We start from the raw sequence: 20718 nt of genomic DNA, 5'->3' as shown, positions 1-20718 counted from the left end.
ATACTAATAAGGTGTGTGTTTTACAGGGTGAAAATTCAAGTAGTCTTCTGCTTGCTGCTTGGTTGCATGTGCTGGTCTTCTAGACTTGTAGATAGACATTGTTGCTTTGCGCTTGTGCATGAAACTGTGCTTGAATCATGGATGTAATAAGAGGTCCACTTAATGTTCCGGAAAGTGCGTATGCTTCATTGCTTAGGAAGGGTGCTATGGTAAACGATTTGATCGTGTCGGGATTCTTAAGGTTAATAGAGTGGAGAAGCCTCTTACAACCAAATCTGCCCAAGGTTTGGTCTTTCGATACATTCTTTTTTGTAGCATGGATCCAAGGTGGATACCCCCGAGTTAAACGCTGGACAAAGGGAATTAATATTCTCCAAAGAGACATTGTTTTCTTTCCAGTTCACATCCCCGAGGAACAACATTGGGTTTTGGTTGTGGCCAGACCAAAACTTAATGTAATTCAAGTATTTGACTCACTGAATAAACCCCGACCAAAATTGGTTGAAGTTGTCTTCAGCTACATCAAAGAGTTTGCTAAAAATATGAATTTTCCCATCGAGGAAGACATTTGGTTGTTTCAAAATAATGCCCCTTGTGCCCAGCAGAATAATAACACAGATTGTGGTGTATATGTTTGCATGTTTGCAGATCAAATTTCCCAGAACCAGGCAGTGCTAGGGGTATCTTTTGACCCCTATCTCTACCGTCGATCCGTGGCTTCGACTTTAAGAAAATCTAGCCTATTAGGGAAAACTGATTTTACAGGTAAGGAATCAGACAAGGATTTCTCTGCTGTAATTACAAACCCAAGAGATTGTAGACTTCCCTCTGCTCAGCCTGAAACGTCAGAACTCACAGTATGTTTCCCCGAAGGTCGTCAGACTGTAGTGACGGCATGGGACCCGATGCTGGAAGCCCTCAAGGAAGCCATCGACAATAATTATGAGGGAAACGAATCCTCGATTACCTTTTCAAATCCGCCTGATAGGGAAGTTAAAAACGCAATATCTACCTGCAATAGAACCGAGTGTCTTTCAGGCCATGAAATGGATGAACTGAGGAAGGAGAGTGGTCCAACGCCAGACACATCGCATCAAGATGTTAACATCCAAAAAGAAGCCGCCGCCGAGGATGACTTTGAGATGGTTAATGAATGCGATGTGACGTTGTCGAGAGCATCTTCTCCATGCCTTTCGATCATGGAAGATTCAAAATGGGTAGACAACGAACTCGGAATGGATTTCCAAGAAACGTCACCTAAGACAAACTTAAATTCCAGCACCAATTGCATTACCACAATACGAGACACTCCACAACCAATCCAACCACCACCACCGGAGAAAACTGAAGCCCCAGAAGAAATAAAGCACGTCCTGGATTGCTCGTTGAACGTCAGAAACGTGCAGGCTGCTTCAAACAAACAAAAAAGATATCGTCCAAAAAGGATTCGGATATTCAATCCGGACGGCACTTTTGTCCGAATAGATGTGCGAAAGTTGCCACCTGAATTACGCTGAATTGGTTATTCCATTAGTATATTTTAGCCACCAAGAAGGAAATGTTTTTATTTTTTATAACCGAAGATTAATATTTTGTTTTATTTCGTTCAAGGCAACTGAACTTTCTGCAGTGAAGTGTGTTTCTTTATCAATTTGAAAACAGTTTATATTTTTTTTTCTAGTTTTAACAAGATTATTATAAAAGGTTAGCCATTTTAAGTTTCGTTTTCATGTTTTCATTTCAAATTTATTACTACATTTATATACATTTATCAACACATGGTGTTCTTTTGAGTGTTCTTTTTATTATTTTATATCATGTTTATTATAATTTAGTACACAATTTTGTTGTGTTCAGAAGAAAGGAATGTTAATTTGTTTATATTTTTAAGTAAATAATTCCTTTGCTTACTTTAGTTTCTAAATCTTACTAATATAGTTTTACATTTAAAAATAGAAAATTGTTGGATTGAACTAAGAAGATGTTTAATTTTGTTCGCTTTGTTTTCTTCCCGAAAGAAAGAGGGGGGTGTGAGGTACTACAATGTACAGTGTATTTTTTTTTTATTATCTTGGGTCGTCCATTCAAGATTTATTGTGGGATTAGTTTTCCCGTCAACAATGCTTAACGGGATCGATAAAACAAGTTCGCCTCAGCTATCGTGCCACGACATGTTCGCCGCTTGACGGGTTGCGGCATGAGTCGCGCATGCGCTCCAACGCAAACTCGTCAGACGGACCGGCCAGCAGAGGAGCGAGAGGTCATTCTACACCATCCTATCACGACGATAAGACGTACACTGCGCTGCGATCTTAACCTCACTCCTGCCGACTTGTTCGTGAGATACGGACGTATCGATTTCTTCTTGCTATTGGTAATATATTACTTCAATTACTATACTATACATAATTAACCTTTCATTAATATTCTGTATCGTTTTTATATGTTGTGCCACACGAAATTTACTTATAACGTATTATTCTTGGTATTCTTTTCCTTTACTTACTTTCTTACTTAATCTATGTTCGTGAAATACGGACCTAACCTTTAAATTTAAGATTAGTGGTTCTTTACTTTACTTACTATCTTACTTAATCTATGTTCGTGCAATACGGACCTAACATTTAAATTGGTTATTGGTATTATTGGCTCTTTACTTTACTTACTATCTTATTTAATCTATGTTCGTGTAATACGGACCTAACCTTTAAATTGTTTATTGGTATTATTGGTTCTTTACTTTACTTACTATCTTACTTAATCTATGTTCGTGTAATACGGACCCAACCTTTAAATTTAGGATTAGTGGTTCTTTACTTTACTTGCTATCTTACTTAATCTATGTTCGTGCGATACGGACCTAACCTTTAAATTGGTTTTTGGTTCTTTACTTTACTTACTATCTTACTTAATCTATGTTCGTGCAATACGGACCTAACCTTTAAATTGGTTATTGGTTCACCTTACTTACTATCTTACTTAACCTATGTTCGTGCAATACGGACCTAACAAATAGATTATTGCTCTGGATCTATTATTATTTCTCTTACACTTTTCTTACTTAATCTTTGTTAATACGATTCTGACCAAACATTATATATTGTTCTTAGTGTTGATATTACTTTTGCTCATACTATTTTACATAACATACAGTGTGTTGCGATCTGAGGTAGCTTTGTTGATTTAGATAGAGATCTAGGTAGTTACGCTTTTGTGTTTTCTTTAATTGATGATAGTAAATATTTTATTTATCAACATCATTTTATTTCAAATTCTTAATTTTTTTCAAGACCAGTTGGGTAATGATGATTTACTAAATGCTTGAACGTTACCACCACCTTAGGTGATAGCAATATATCTGAACCCAACTGACATACATAAGCCATAAGAATAAAATTTAGACCCCTGGATCGAATCCCCGCTTGATTGGGCTCATCTAGGGTATGCGATACGTGTCATTCTTAACAGTAAATGGTTGTGTTGAGAAAAGACACGTCACATGTGACTGTGTTATGTACATTTAAAAAAATTCTTTATGAAATGGATTTTGATCTGACTTGGGCTGCAGCGGTATAAATTGTAACATTAGCATGCTGACTCAGGAAGATGATGTCTTGCATTTGATCTATCATCTTATGCAGAGATGGATTTGAAAATCTCCTGCCCAAGGCTAATGCTATAGTACCCTATACCTGTACCTGCTAGTAGTAATTACGCTGAATTGGTTATTCCATTAGTATATTTTAGCCACCAAGAAGGAAATGTTTTTATTTTTTATAACCGAAGATTAATATTTTGTTTTATTTCGTTCAAGGCAACTGAACTTTCTGCAGTGAAGTGTGTTTCTTTATCAATTTGAAAACAGTTTATATTTTTTTTTTCTAGTTTTAACAAGATTATTATAAAAGGTTAGCCATTTTAAGTTTCGTTTTCATGTTTTCATTTCAAATTTATTACTACATTTATATACATTTATCAACACATGGTGTTCTTTTGAGTGTTCTTTTTATTATTTTATATCATGTTTATCATAATTTAGTACACAATTTTGTTGTGTTCAGAAGAAAGGAATGTTAATTTGTTTATATTTTTAAGTAAATAATTCCTTTGCTTACTTTAGTTTCTAAATCTTACTAATATAGTTTTACATTTAAAAATAGAAAATTGTTGGATTGAACTAAGAAGATGTTTAATTTTGTTCGCTTTGTTCTCTTCCCGAAAGAAAGAGGGGGGTGTGAGGTACTACAATGTACAGTGTATTTTTTTTTTATTATCTTGGGTCGTCCATTCAAGATTTATTGTGGGATTAGTTTTCCCGTCAACAATGCTTAACGGGATCGATAAAACAAGTTCGCCTCAGCTATCGTGCCACGACATGTTCGCCGCTTGACGGGTTGCGGCATGAGTCGCGCATGCGCTCCAACGCAAACTCGTCAGACGGACCGGCCAGCAGAGGAGCGAGAGGTCATTCTACACCATCCTATCACGACGATAAGACGTACACTGCGCTGCGATCTTAACCTCACTCCTGCCGACTTGTTCGTGAGATACGGACGTATCGATTTCTTCTTGCTATTGGTAATATATTACTTCAATTACTATACTATACATAATTAACCTTTCATTAATATTCTGTATCGTTTTTATATGTTGTGCCACACGAAATTTACTTATAACGTATTATTCTTGGTATTCTTTTCCTTTACTTACTTTCTTACTTAATCTATGTTCGTGAAATACGGACCTAACCTTTAAATTTAAGATTAGTGGTTCTTTACTTTACTTACTATCTTACTTAATCTATGTTCGTGCAATACGGACCTAACATTTAAATTGGTTATTGGTATTATTGGCTCTTTACTTTACTTACTATCTTATTTAATCTATGTTCGTGTAATACGGACCTAACCTTTAAATTGTTTATTGGTATTATTGGTTCTTTACTTTACTTACTATCTTACTTAATCTATGTTCGTGTAATACGGACCCAACCTTTAAATTTAGGATTAGTGGTTCTTTACTTTACTTGCTATCTTACTTAATCTATGTTCGTGCGATACGGACCTAACCTTTAAATTGGTTTTTGGTTCTTTACTTTACTTACTATCTTACTTAATCTATGTTCGTGCAATACGGACCTAACCTTTAAATTGGTTATTGGTTCACCTTACTTACTATCTTACTTAACCTATGTTCGTGCAATACGGACCTAACAAATAGATTATTGCTCTGGATCTATTATTATTTCTCTTACACTTTTCTTACTTAATCTTTGTTAATACGATTCTGACCAAACATTATATATTGTTCTTAGTGTTGATATTACTTTTGCTCATACTATTTTACATAACATACAGTGTGTTGCGATCTGAGGTAGCTTTGATTTAGATAGAGATCTAGGTAGTTACGCTTTTGTGTTTTCTTTAATTGATGATAGTAAATATTTTATTTATCAACATCATTTTATTTCAAATTCTTAATTTTTTTCAAGACCAGTTGGGTAATGATGATTTACTAAATGCTTGAACGTTACCACCACCTTAGGTGATAGCAATATATCTGAACCCAACTGACATACATAAGCCATAAGAATAAAATTTAGACCCCTGGATCGAATCCCCGCTTGATTGGGCTCATCTAGGGTATGCGATAGTGTCATTCTTAACAGTAAATGGTTGTGTTGAGAAAAGACACGTCACATGTGACTGTGTTATGTACATTTAAAAAAATTCTTTATGAAATGGATTTTGATCTGACTTGGGCTGCAGCGGTATAAATTGTAACATTAGCATGCTGACTCAGGAAGATGATGTCTTGCATTTGATCTATCATCTTATGCAGAGATGGATTTGAAAATCTCCTGCCCAAGGGCTAATGCTATAGTACCCCCTCCCCCCACCCCCCACTACCACGACTGATGACCTCAATTTACCTGATTAATGCAATTAGAAATTGAGGAAGATATCTCATAAAAATGCTAAGATTTGTTGCCATTTGAAACGTTTAAGTTGCATGGTACTTAGCGTAGGAAAAGGAATTATATATCATATAAAAGTATAAACCATATTATATTGTTTAAACTATGGAATGACAAAAATACTCAATATTTAAATGTAATTCATCAAAATGAAATCTTTATAAGAACTTGTTTACAAGTAGATTACTATTTTTAGCAAAAGATTTAGCACTACCAACTAATTATCCCACAGGTCTGCTAATACCCCACAAATTGTGGAAGGTGAACTGGAGCTGAACTTAACATTCTTATTGAATAAACCCTTCCCACCATTGCTCTATGTATGTTACAAAACTTGGTTGCTCATAGTTGCGGTAACAACTATCTTATTAACAAGTGTACTTGCGAGGAAGTAGAGAAGATGGATTCCTATGAATATCTTGGAGTAATTTTAGATTTTCGACTGACCTGGACCCTATACATATTTTGTAGAGATATGTTAGTACAAAATAGTCAAAAATATGTTTTTGCTTTCAGGCAAAGTTGTGAAATTTTGATAGAAAAAAAAAACTAAATCAGCTTACTACCTTTACATTCAATCACTTCTTTCCTTCAGAAACATTGCTTGAAGAGGGCAAGACCATCTATTCTATATCCCCTCTTGGTTTCTCAAAAACGCATACAAAAAATAGGGTTTAACAAAAATCAACATTATTCTACTGACACTTTATTTAGAGAATCTGCTATTCTTACTATTCACAAACTTTTTTAAAGATTCTCCTGACATGAAATTTCCTAAATTCAGAAATTATCCATCATGATACTAGATAAGCATATAACGTACTTTACAGTTACGTAAAGAGTGTTATACAACAAGTCCCTTTTATATCTCCAACATTCTATACGGAAATATTTGTGTTTGTCATAATAGCTGCACTACCTTTAAATCAACCTGTTAGCATGTATTAAAAATAGAGTGAAACAATGGTTACTCCAATTAGGTATAACACAAGCAGAGCTATTATATCTGCAGATTACCGAGCGGCAGAGATATTATATCTGCAGATTACTGAGTGGCCTGACCTGCACCAGCCATCCTCACGCACTTTCTAATATTATACCCGACCACTAGACCGCTATACTACTACTACTACTACTACTAATACACCACACTACTACTCAGACTAGATGCTACATTACTACACACTTTCATTACATAGAACCATGCTGACTTGATCTCCCCTGAGCCAAGCACAATGATGTGATGCCGTTGCATTATTACAGATAAGCTAACACTAAGTCGTAGTTACTTAATTAATCGTGTTTGTTAATTAATTATTAATCGTAACAAAGCCAGTTCTTGTTATCAAACCATGTTTTCCTTTCTTTTATTTTCATTTTAAAACTTTCAGCACATTCTTTTTAATACTATTCAGGATATCAAATTTGTTCATTTTAAGTTATTGTGGCGCACGATTAACTGAAGCCTGCTCACAGGTTGAGTGCCCATGCAGGCTTTATTCCTTATCAGTTGTACAATTTATATCTTAGCTAGATAATTAATAAAATTACTGTTTTCATAATAATTCTATTTAGTCTATTAATGTTATAATTTTTTAAATGTATTTCATATACAGTTGCTGGAATAAATATTCATTCACCCAACTTAACTCTAGTTGCTGGAATAAATATTCATTCACCCAACTTAACTCTAACTTGTTTATAGGGTGAAGACTGTACATTTTAAGCCTCTGTAATCTATCTAACACATGTCTCTTCAAACTACTATCTTCACTCAAGAACAACAGTTGGACAACTTCGTCCGGAGATCCCATTTCGGTGACTGAATAAAGCTTAAACACAGAAATACCACTTCAATTGTAGCCACTATTGTTCTGCCGCTTTATCGCTTACAGCATACCACTAATTTAGTAGCTGAGGCCTGAGGTAATCGGTCGACTGACTGTTACTGTCCAATGGATTGTTACGTGTTTGGGGAGCTTGCCAAAACAGAGGAGTAAAACTAAGCAAAATAAACTCCACTACATTGGTGGAGGTAACCTTGGATCAAGATGGAGCTCACGAACATACATGGATCCTCATTCACAGTTTCATGGACCAAGTCACGTAAAATACAATGTTTTGAGATTAATAACGTCCTAATTCAAGGGACTGTTAAATTATTACTTGATTTCATAAGTTCATAGAGACAGAACATTTGTTTTTGAGATTTTCCCAGATTTACAGGGAGATTCCCAACTCATTCCAGGTGCGTTAAATTCCCAGCTTATTCCCGGTAGGGTGGCCACCTTGAAGAATATTAATGACCATGAACCCACAGACAAATAAGATCAAACACAGAAGACTCAAACTCAATTGAATACTCTTTATGGAGTGATCTGATGTCCCAAGCTTCAGCAAGATAAAGTGCATTACAAGTTTTCTTAACATTTGGAACGCTACGGTATTGGCGCAAGGAATAGTAGAGGACAAACTGGGTATGATAAGTGTATAATACAACTAAGGCTATTAAAAAATTATTTACGAAAAAACTGTCAATAACACAATACCTGTAATGTAGTTGAAAAAGAGTGTTTTTTCCCCTTAGCAGCTCCATTGTTGTTAGGGCTGGCTGCAGCTCCAGGTTCGATATCTCCAGAAAACTTATATCTGGGCACCTCCAGATCTCCCATGGACTTGTACCTCTGTCTCCGGTTTGTATGGGTGTTGCCTTTCTGTTGCTTGTCGAAAATCCACTTTTTAATCCTTCTGTAATCAAACCAACAAAACTGTACAATTATAAACTTTGTTGAACACCTTTTTCAATAAGATGTAAATGAACAGTATTCAACAAAGGATATAATCAATTCAAGGTTTTCACTCTCATCAGCTGTTTTCCGAATACTCTGCCTGCCTGTGTTGGTTGTATCGTACACAGCATTATTAAAACCAACCATGAACCTGCCACATAATTTGCAGACAAGTTAATTAATAATCTCACCAATGGTAATTCTGCTATCAATCAATCAATCAATATCTCTTTATACAATATTTTAATACAGAAATACTTTAGTACATGAATTGCATCAATTAGGCTACATTAAACTAGATATAACAATGTAGGCCTTATATTAAAACAAACACAAAACTCATACATCTCTAAATACAATTTAAAGAAAAATATTCATCAAAAGAGTAAAATGGATTCTTAATTTAAAACAGTTTAGGTTCCTTCGTAAATTTTGTTGTGTTATTTTGTGTTTTAATGTAAAGAGGTTTTGAAAAAATGTTGACCTGCTTAGCTTAGGGTTCTTTTATAGATTTCTAAATTTGGCTTTTCCAAAACAATTAAATTCTGATTTCAAGTATTGTAACCATTACTGTTAACGGTTTAAGAGATAAATTTCAATTCTTAAAATGAAGTACTCTTTGTAGAATATACAAACTATAATACACTGTCGTCATAAAACCCAGCTCAATAAAACCGGCCCTGGAAGTGCCTCCATTTAAGCTTTAATATTTCCCTAACAGCTTTTTTGTGCTAAGAGAATTTTTTGCAGATTTGCTTTAGTGGTTCCACCCTATACACGTAAGCCAAACGTAATGTGGGAATGAATCAAATAAAAGTAAATCAAAACATGTTTAACATGTAAATTCTAACCAGGTTGCATCCGGGCATGAAAATGAGCTGAATGGTACTACAGTCGCCTTCCTCCAGAGTAGCGTCTGATCTTCTCTCACTAAATAGATTAATGTCTTCTCGGGTTATAGGTCTGATCACGGGACATGGTCACCTGAGGAAGCGTCTTCACACAGTCGGTATCCTTCAGGAGGGTCCGCTTTGTGGAATGTGTGATGAGCAGGATGAAACTGCCGAACACTTGCTCTTTGTTTGCCCTTCAATAGCAAGGGAGCGGTATGCCATCTTTGGTAGTTTTGACAAGAGTGGTGAATTTCTGCAGGAGGACTTGATAGGTTGTTTTCGGCAGTCTGTGGAACTGCTGATATCAAAGACTGGTAGGCCTCATGGTTGTGCTTCCGGGGTGCACAAAAGGCCCTTGAGGCCATCTATTAGTAAGATAAGACTGGAACCACTTTTCTTCGGTTCAAAAAATACCAAAACGCTGTAGAACTTCCAGGAGCTTCCTGTGACAGACACCATCAAAAGCACGGCTGAGGTCCATTAAGATCCCAGCAGCTTTTTCTACCTTAATTTAAGGAACTAATTACAGACTCTAAGAACTCTGTGATACGAGGGCAAATCAAATATAAACGGTAATTTTGCTCTTGACTGTACCAAACACGTTCAGACTGTACCAATTTGCCCTCGTAGCAGTTGCAACGAATCAGTTGTATCGAAAGCCATGCTGTTCCTTGTCTAAAAGCATGTTTGTTCAAGGTAGTTGGAAAGCTGTTTGTATACTACATGTTCAAAAAATGTTGATATTATTTGCAAAAGATTAATTGGGCGGTAATTAACCGTCTCCAAAGAATTGCTGTTTTTAAATATTGGAATTATTTTTTCTATTTTTAGTTTGTTTGGCTAAATTCCAGAAATTAGTGAAGAGTTTACTAAATGTGTTATTGGTTTTTTTAAAGAATTTTTTGCATTGTTTATAAGTGTAATTGGGAGTTTATCAAAGCCTGCTGAATATTTATTATGAAATAACCTTTTTTACTTCTAGCTCTGTGACTTGGCTAAAGTTGAACTTTTTATCAGTTAAATCTGCTGGGATGGTTCTTGCATTGATATTTAATGTTGGAATACATGGAAGTATCATGTCATTAACTGCATTAACAAAAAATTTATTCTAATTTTGTTTAGATCATTAACTGTTTTACCATTTACAATAAGTTTAATATAAAAAAAGTGTTTTTTGTTTTATTCAATTCATAACTCAAGTTGCTTTAGAGACATTTTTGGAAGTAGATATTCTATTACCATTCAGCTGCCTTTTAGTTCATAACATACATTTCTTTAGAGATTCTTTTTTACATTTTAACTTAAGCCCTACCCCATGGATATTTTTCCTTTGCCTTGGCTATTTACTTAACTCTAGCACTTCTATTTTGTGCCTTAATACATCATCAGTTTTCCAATTAAAGTTTGAACCTTTTCTGACTTTAGATTTTGTTTTGGAAAACAATGTTAAAATAGTATATTAAAGTAAAAAAACATTGTATTTTAATTCCACAGGTGGTTTAAAAAGACAGATCCAATTCTCTTTTGATATAAAATGTAAAAAAGTTTAAATATAAAATAATAATCCTGCAGGCAAATATTGATTTTATGATTGGCCAAACAGCAATCTGGTTGCTATTGATTTCACAAATCAACATTCATTGTGAAATGTTGCTCAAAATGCAACATAAGCATTCTAATCAAAAGAAAAAAAATATATATTTGCTATTACAGACTGACAAATGTATTTATAATTACAATGTAAATATTTTTCTGTACTTGACATCTGAGAGTTGGCATGCTGTCGGCTGTCAATTATTTCACTTGTACAAAATCACAACTGGTGACATGACATTCAATATACCTAATGCTTTAAGTTTTGATCATACAATTTTGATGACTGGAATAAACAAACTGTTTTAAAGATAAGAGTACGTATTTAATGCCACCGAAATTCTTTGTGACTGTAGACCAATCGGATTGCTCCTACCTAAGTCAGATATTACTTGTTTAGTTAATACCAAGTCAAAATAAGTGTAAAAAGAGGAACACTTTCTTTATTGAAAGCAATTATGAGTGTTTGTTGTTTTATTAATTGAAAAATGGTCATTTCCACATTCTGGATCCAGTATGATACAATTTTATCTCTAGTGGATATGTTCTCATCAAGTGCTTGAGTATTGCAATCACAGAGGATCAAGGAAGTATTGGCATCTCGTAGAAAATGCAAGAACTACTTGCATGATGCACGGTTGTCATAGAAGTGCTTCTTGCACAATATTACCACAGACAACAGAATAAAACAGAAACAATATTATGATGCGTAGTATTATGTAAGTAGCAAACTTTTCCAAAATTGCTACAAACATAATATTACGTCAAAAACCATGAAGGTGTTCAAGTTGTACTTCAATTTAAATATACAAACTCAACTTGCTATGACAAGATATTGATAAAGGTTGTAAAATTATCTATTGATATTATAGCTCTAAATATTGCTAAAATAATCAATTTGTCTTTATTAACCGGAATGTTTCCAAAAAATTTAATAATATCAGAAATTATACCAATATTCAAGAAGGGTTTTATGGCATTTGAAGGGTTCATGACATAGAAAATTATTGTTCTGTATCTTTAATACCAACTTTTTCTAAAATAACTGAAATGATTGTATCAACTTAAATATTATTTGGAAGAAAATCACGTTTTGGACAAATTTCAATGTGGTCTTAGAATTAAACATAGTACAAAATTGGCCCTAGCAAACTTTACAAAAAAGATAGTTTACTGCCTTAGATGGGTCACAGAATGTTATTGGGGTGTTCTGTGACCTATCCAAAGCCTGTGACTACGTAAACCATGAGGTGTTACTGATGAAATTGTAATAAAGTAAATATATTGTGATGGTTTCAGTCATATTTAATAAACAGATATCATAGAACATGAATTAAGTTTAAATGGTGTAAAATACTTTACTTCCTGAAGCGAAGCAAAATTTGGTATTCCGGAGTGCCATTTTGGGTTCCAATTTTTAAATTATTTATATAATTTATATACCAAGCCATCACTATTCAAAATTAACTCTTTTGCAGATGATACTACTGCTCTAGTTACACCAAACCAAATAAATCAAGTGGATTGAAAACTGTTGTGTTAAAACACTTTATCTGACTTGAAACATTGGTTTGTACAAAATAATCTAATATTGAATTATTCCAAAATATACTTAATTCATTTTTGTACAATGCAACCCAAAAATGGCTTAGTAAATATTGTATGTAATGGCAATGAAATAGACGTTTCTGAGTAACCCTTTTTCTTGAAGTTTACATTGATAAAAAGTTAAGTTGGAAATTTCAAATAGATTATGTTTGTAGAAGGCTATCCTCATCCTGTTTTTCCCTGTCAGTTTTATCACGGTGTACTTCAACAGAAGTTTTTAGAACAGTATATTGTGGTATATAGTGCATATATTCAGTAAATTTTGCAGTATGGACTAATAATCATGTAAGAAACGCAGTAGGGTGAAATCAGGTTTTTAAATTACAACAGAGATGTATAAAAATAATAACAAAATCTTATTTCCGAGCATCTTACAAACCCCCTTTAAAAATCTAATTTAGTAACCTTACCAGCTTTATTGATTTAAGGAACACTAATATATTTAAATAATATAAAAGAGTTTCATAATATTTCTTTTATTTTCACATAATTAGAGTACTAGACGAAAGAGAGACATTTCAATATCCTCATCATAGACTATTCATCTTTCAAAATAGTCCAATTTACTTAGGCATTAAGTTTTATAATAATTACCACACAATTACAAAAACACCCGTTTACTTTGAGAAAAATATTAAACAACTATTATTGAGAAAAGCTTATTAGAGTACAGACGACTTTTCAAATGACACATGTTTGGAGTAATAATTATTTTATTTTATATGGCATGTTTCAGTTATTGACTATAATTTAGCAGTAACAAATTGTTGTAGGTTAAGATTATTTTTAACTTATTGTGACTTTACCTTTTACTGTTACTCTGCTGCATCACTATAATTTATTTGTACAAATCAAGAATCTAATTCTGATCTTGAGGGACAAAACAGTTTTCTTAATGGCTTTCAAAGTAGCCAAAACACAAGAAATCAGTGGACAAAACCTAATAACTCAAAGTCATCAAACACAAGCTGCATATCTGAAATGCTTATCTAGAATGATAAGAAACTCTAACACCATTGATTACATTTCTCTAAATCCTGATATATACATCTCGTATATGAAAATAAATAATCCCAATTTTATGTTTTAATATTCAGTACATTTTTGCAATCATCCATCACTAACAAGATATTTTACACCAATCATTTTATAAGTAAGATTTATATCACATTTCTAAATATATATAATACGTCAAATATTCCACAATTGAAAGATGAATTAATTTTAAATGTACAACTTTACTAATAGTAAATTTAAAAATATATTGCAGATCCTTTACACATGAAGTCTTGGACAAATAATTTATACATTCTTATAAAGCTAATATCCTTGATAGCCAAAGTACTAAAAAGGATACCCCTAACTTACAATATGTCTGTAATGTGTACTGTAAGAAATTATTGCTAATTCGTGCAACTTTTGAGTTAGTGATACACATCAGAGCATAAACATTATTCGCAAAAGGTATATTCATTTTATACTCACATGTGTTTCCAAAGAAGTGAGACCTTTTTATATAGTAAAATAAGTTTTAATAAAAGTACAAAAACATGTGTTTTGTACATAAATATACAGAGTTATTGATGCTGTTAAGCACAGGACTGTAATTAAATAAATTGTTGTCTTCCTTATATTTATATTTAGTATAGCATTTGTGGACGGTTTCTGTTTTCATTCTTTCTAAAAGTACAGTATGCTGCTCAAAATTGTTTTTATAATGGTAAAGATTTAACATTTTTAAATAAGGAAATAAGTATCAATTTTGTTACTTATAATTGAAGAACGTTCAAATTTATAAAAACATTTTGCAACTGCTTTAATTAAACTGTCACTGAGGTAGTTTAAACTTTTTGTCATCAATACACTGATACATTATTTTCAATTTTCTACACTGTGAGCATCTAAACTCATAATCTATCTTATACAAGAGTAAAAAAATTTTGAGGACTCCAGACAGTCATTTAGAGTAGAGCTTTTACATAAAGCAATGTAGAATGGAGAATGTAAAATGTTTAATATTTACCATGACCATATATTTCAAATACATTTTTTACTTAGTAATTACATATTCATTTTACTATGCTCCCCCTGGTGGTGATTTATTGCCCTAAATTTCTTAGCACAAATTGTTTTAATAAATTGCTTCTAGAAATTTGAAATGAAGTCAACCTAATTGTTTTGATATTCGCAGATGGTTACTCACAAAAGTTGACATTGAGAAATAATCTTTTTTGTATACTTACATAGGTCTGTGCCATTGTTTTTGTTATATATCTTTAAATATATATATATATATTTCTTGTGTTCGTGTGTATATGACTGAATTCCTCCTAAACGACTGGACCGATTTTGACGAAATAATGTTGTGTGTGTTGAAGGGGATTTGAGAATGGTTTAGATTCACAATTTGGTCCAATTTAAATAGTTTATTTAATTAATTTTTTAATTATAAATTGTTATGTTGGAGTGTTTTATATTGGATCCGGTAGATTGCGCTACGACACATAATACAGATTGAACTGATACCTAACAGCTGTTAAAACTTTCAACTGAAGTTCATCAAAGAGGCAGAGAAACATTTGTTTACATTTAAAATTTTGAAAATTATTATTGTACAGTGCTTGATCAGTAGTGTAATGCAGATTGCATAGACGAAGTTATTACCTTTAAGTTATTAAATTTAAATTACACCAATGATCAATAAACTATCTAATGCAATGAAAATACTATTAAACACTGGTATAAAAACCACCTCACTGTACAAAGCCGTGAATGTTTGCACATAAGGTAGTCGAATTTGGTTAGATCGAAGGTAAATGAAAAGAGCCGAAAGAAGATGCTTTATGATTGAAATTGGTTTTCATTGATACATTTTGTTGATTGGAGCACAAGGCAAACTCCACAATAATACTGAAAATATCTTTTAACAGATCGAACAGATCCTTTATAACCAAATTAGTTTATCGAGATTCATCCATATAATGTTATTGTACTGAAAACCTAGCAAAAACCACGAAAGATTGAGGCAGGAAATTTGGTACATACCTTCATATTGCCCCCAAGAGGTTCACGAAGGAAGACTATCAATTATCCCAGGAGTGATTAGAATGTGATAGAAAAAGAATATGTGAATATAGTGTACTGTTTTTCAACAGGAAATTGCGTGCGAAGCCGCAGGCAACTTCTAGTATACATATATTTATGGTGTTAAAAATGGATTAAAGTGGAAATTAGAAATTATTTTGGTTTTAATTTTGTATACATGCATTTATAGCTTTATATAATAATTGTTATGGTCAAACTGGAGTTAAACACACACACACACACACACACACACACACACACACACACACACACACACACACACACACACACACACACACACGTATATATATATATTTTGCTGTAGAATCAATTATTTTATCGGGCTGTTTTGATTCGGGAAATTTAATGTTTATGTATGTAGTTTCATAAATGCAGTTTTGGAGAATGCAGTCTTATATAGAGATATTTTATTTACTCAGTCTAATTTAACCATTTATTTTTGTATTGTAAGTTATTTATATCTCAAATCAGGCATTTGCTTTTGAGATAAATGACTCATTTATTTCTCAGAAATATAGAGTGTAAAGAAGAGAGATGTCAAGTTATTAATTCTATAATAGTCAGGTATAACTTTGTATTACATTTGTAAATTTTGTTATGTTACTGTTTTTCTACAGTTGTATGGTATTTACGTTTTTGACGTGACAACGTTTTAAATTAGGTTGCGGCTCGTAGTCACTCATGAAAAAGTGTAACGCCCGGTAACGTTACGATGCCCGTCCAGTGGGTCCGCCGCACGGGATAAAGCAGATAACTATGTTTATTCGTGAAAATGTGGAGTGCTTAGATTCGTCATTTACAACAACTACAACAATAAAGGTAAATAATTGTACACTGATATTTCATTATCGTAAACTATGATTGATTGATTAATTGTTAGATTGACACAAAAGTTGAGAAACTGAGTTTATAGGTTATGTCATACTATTGACAAATGTTGATAGTGTTAAGTAAATTATTAGTTTAAATCACTCTGCAATCAATCGTAATTCAGTCGATTGAGAAGAAACAGCGCGTATTGCTAGTCAAACATAGAGGTTATAATAACAAATTATAACCTCTAACCTGTCATAACAGTGCGACCAAACAAACGAACTAAACCGACCAATCACCACGCGCGGAGTTAGAATTTAACTGTGTTTAGCAAGAATTTCAAATTCCAATTTTAGTAAATGTTTTATTCAACTTTACCATTTACAATAACAAATTTTAATTAATTTCAAATTATGTACAATGTTTTAGTAAACAAAATATATTTCTATAGTTAAAATTTGTGCAATTCTTATTTTCATTCAATTCCTTGTTCCTATTTTTTTTGAGAAATACAAATTCAATTCTATTTGATACTAATTTAAAAAAAGAAAAAAATGCTTTTACATTTAAACTACTTTTAGTTAAGAAAGTTTCATTCAGCTCCATCAAAATGTAGTATTAGTGAGCAGTGGTCCACCCAGAAATCTTCCCTGCGATGTGTCTAGAACACTGTGGATTCGGGGTTATGGAAACACACCCAGATCAGTAGGGGAATGGGGGGGTACGAGTCAGGAGCACTCTCCTAGTAAAGTTTTGAAATATTAGGTCCTAAGATGGTTATTTTATAGTACTTTTGAATTAATAAAGTGTATAAAGTATGCATTAAAACCACTCTACAACCAATCACCAGCAACCTTATACACTGGAATAATTAAAATCTTCAACAGCAAATACAGTTTATATAAAGTTTTTATTTATTTATTTATAATTTGTATGGCCTACATTGGACCACTTTAGTCACTTTATATTTTCTAGTCTTTCTTCTTTTATCCACCCAATATTTCTTCATCCTTTCCCGAGCGTAATTTCCTTTCCTCCTCCGGAAACCACTCTTCCTATTCGTTGTTTGTTTCTTTTCAGCTGTAGTGTAGAGTATTTGTCATTCAATATCTTCAATGTGTTTGTCTTGTGTTTTAAATCCTCTACTGTAATTTGTAACTCTCTCATATCTTCTTTTAATTCTGTGATCCATTTAATGTCACTTTTTACTATACCACAGTTTTTCTACTATTTTCCTGCTAATTCTATTTTCAGGTGTTCTTAACAAATGCCCCAGGAATGATATTCGTTTCTTTTTAATTATACTTGTAATGGGTTCTATATTTTTGTAGACTGTTTCATTGGAAGCTAGTCTCCAAACTCCGTCTACTTGATAGTTTTTGTTTAAGCAAGTTCTGACTATTCTTCTCTCCATCTTAAGAACCTTATCTATTGCAATAGTATTTGTTGTTTTAAATATTGTTTCACTTGCATATGTAATTTGTGGCAGAGCAACTGTTTTGTAGTGTCTTAATTGTGTATTTATTGAAAGACATTTTTTATTATACGTATTCTTAGTAGCATGTTTAATCTTAGTTAGTTTGTCTATTTTACTTTGCCAAGATGGTTTTTCATTCAGGTTATAAGTGATTACTTCTCCTAAGTATTTAAAATTTCTGCACAATTTTTATATTGTGGTTGTCCAACCTTATTTTTATTTGCAAGTGGAGGCTGCGTTAATAAAACTTCTGTTTTTTTCAAACGATATCTTTAAACCAATTTTCTGAGCTATATCTTGTAAAGATTTAATTTGCTGTTTTGTTTCCTGAATGTCATTGGCCAAAAGAGCTAAGTCATCAGCAAACCCCAGACAGTTCAGATTAATGTTGTCCCTTTGATATCCAATCTTTATGTTTTTTTGGTTATTTCTTTCCCATTCCCTCATGACGTACTCTAATGCACAGTTAAAAAGAAGCGGTGATAATCCATCACCTTGTCTTAAGCCAGTCTTTTATCTGAAATGGTTCTGAAAGTTCTCCTCTAAACTTTATTTTAGACTTTGTATTAGTTAATGTTAGTTCTATTAATTTAATTAATTTGGGGTGAAGTCCAAAATGTCTCAGTATTTTTAATAGTGAATATTCTATGAATGGAATCATAGGCTTTCTTGAAATCAACAAATGTTATCGAGAGTTGTTTATTTTGTTTTCTATAATATGCCATAATTAACTTTAGTGTAATTATTTGCTCTGTACAACTTCTCCAAGGCCTGAATCCTCCTTGGTATTCTCCAAGTTCTTGATCTAGTTGGTCCTTAATCCTGTTGTAGAGAATCTTTGAAAAAATCTTATAAGTACAATCGAGGAGTGATATACCTCTATAGTTATCTGGATTACATCTGTCACCTTTCTTGTGCAAAGGGTGAATTATAGCTATAGTCCATTGATCGGGAAATTTCTCAGTTAATCCAAATTTTCTGTAGTATCATATGAAGAGAGGTATGACTAGATACTCCAGCATACTTCCACACCTCTGCAAACATTTGGTCTTCACCACCTGCTTTGTAGTTCTTCAATTCTTTAAGTACAGTTTCCATTTCTTTTACTGTAGGGGGGTTAATATTTACAGGTTTGGTTTTTATTGGAGTATTAGTGTTGATTTCCAAAATTTTCCTCCGGTTCCTTACAATTCAGGAGTTCCTTAAATGCTTCTGCCATTATTTCAGCATTCCCTTTTGTTATGTGCAGTTTTTCCATTTTTGTTTTTCAACAATAATGTCGGAGGGCTGTACTTTTGTAATTGTGTATGAAAGGCTTTGTAATAGTCTCTAGAGTTGGTTCTATAGTAATTTTTCTCTATAGAGTTAATTAACTGTGTTTCATATTGTCTCTTACATTTTCTAATAATTTTGGAGAATAGTTTCCTTGTGTTCTTGAGGTTATTGGCATTTTCCTCGGTTTTATGAGATTGAAATTTCAACCAAGCCTGATGCCTTCTTTCATGCACTTCGTCACAGTCGTGGTTCCACCAAGCATGTTTTTTCCTTGGATTTAGTGGTGCCAAATTTGTTGCGTGTTCTTTGAGAATTTGTTTTATTTCCTCCAAATTTTCAGTCAACTTTATACCTTCTGTAACTTTTCTATATTGTTCATTTTGAATTAGTTGATTGAGGGTCAAATGTTCTTTTTCTTCTTCACATCTGTTTGTTGTCTCTTTCTTCTTAGTGGAGTCAACTTGATTTTAAATTTTTATTAAGTAATGGTCCGAACCTGTATCAAGTTCCTCCTCAGCACTTTGACATTGACATTGTAGATCTCCTTGTGGAAGAATTTATCCATGCATACGTGGTCTAATTGCCATTCCCCCCCTTTATCCAGTCTGGATGTTTCCATGTCTTAAGTTTGTTTGGCTTTCTCTTATATGAAGTTTACTACACTAAAATAAAATTTAATCATAAAATAAACAATCATAATCAATAAAATATTCAAGTTTAATCACAAATTAAGACCAAAGCTAAATTTTAATCCCTACTCTCGGATCAAAACGTAGATATAGATATCTGAAAGTTGATCACAACTAAATAATAGACCTACAATAACAGGGATAATATGAAAATGTAGCTTGATTATTTCTGAATTTCGACATATAAAACTGTTTACTAACAATAACTTCCATTTTTTATGTCAATGGCAATGAGAAAAATACTGGTTTTTGGCACTTTTCTACTACAAACTTCTAACACACAACTTTACAAATTTGAAAATTCATAACTCGGAAACTTGTGATTAAATAAGACCAAATGTTCATACAAGATAACATTGTTAAGATACGCTGACAATATATATGCTAGTAATTGAGTATGTAATTTTAGAATAGTATAAATATAAAGTTATTATTAAACTACCATCTTAACTCTTATTTTTGACCGGGTGGTCCACAAAATTTGGCATTGGTCAAATCA

General features: G+C 32.8%; 1 protein-coding gene across 1 annotated transcript in view; it reads right to left on the bottom strand.

Moving 5' to 3' along the window:
* Positions 1-20718, bottom strand: part of LOC124366016 (m7GpppN-mRNA hydrolase) — a 46372-nt gene that overhangs the window by 13249 nt on the left and 12405 nt on the right. Inside the window, exon 5 of the mRNA XM_046822209.1 lies at positions 8527-8725. Within this exon, the coding sequence (XP_046678165.1) occupies positions 8527-8725 (199 nt within the window). The remainder of the gene's footprint in view (positions 1-8526; positions 8726-20718) is intronic.

Source organism: Homalodisca vitripennis, chromosome 7 (assembly GCF_021130785.1).
Source record: "Homalodisca vitripennis isolate AUS2020 chromosome 7, UT_GWSS_2.1, whole genome shotgun sequence".
Classification (NCBI taxonomy): domain Eukaryota; kingdom Metazoa; phylum Arthropoda; class Insecta; order Hemiptera; family Cicadellidae; genus Homalodisca; species Homalodisca vitripennis.
This window is presented reverse-complemented; position numbering and strand designations above follow the sequence as displayed.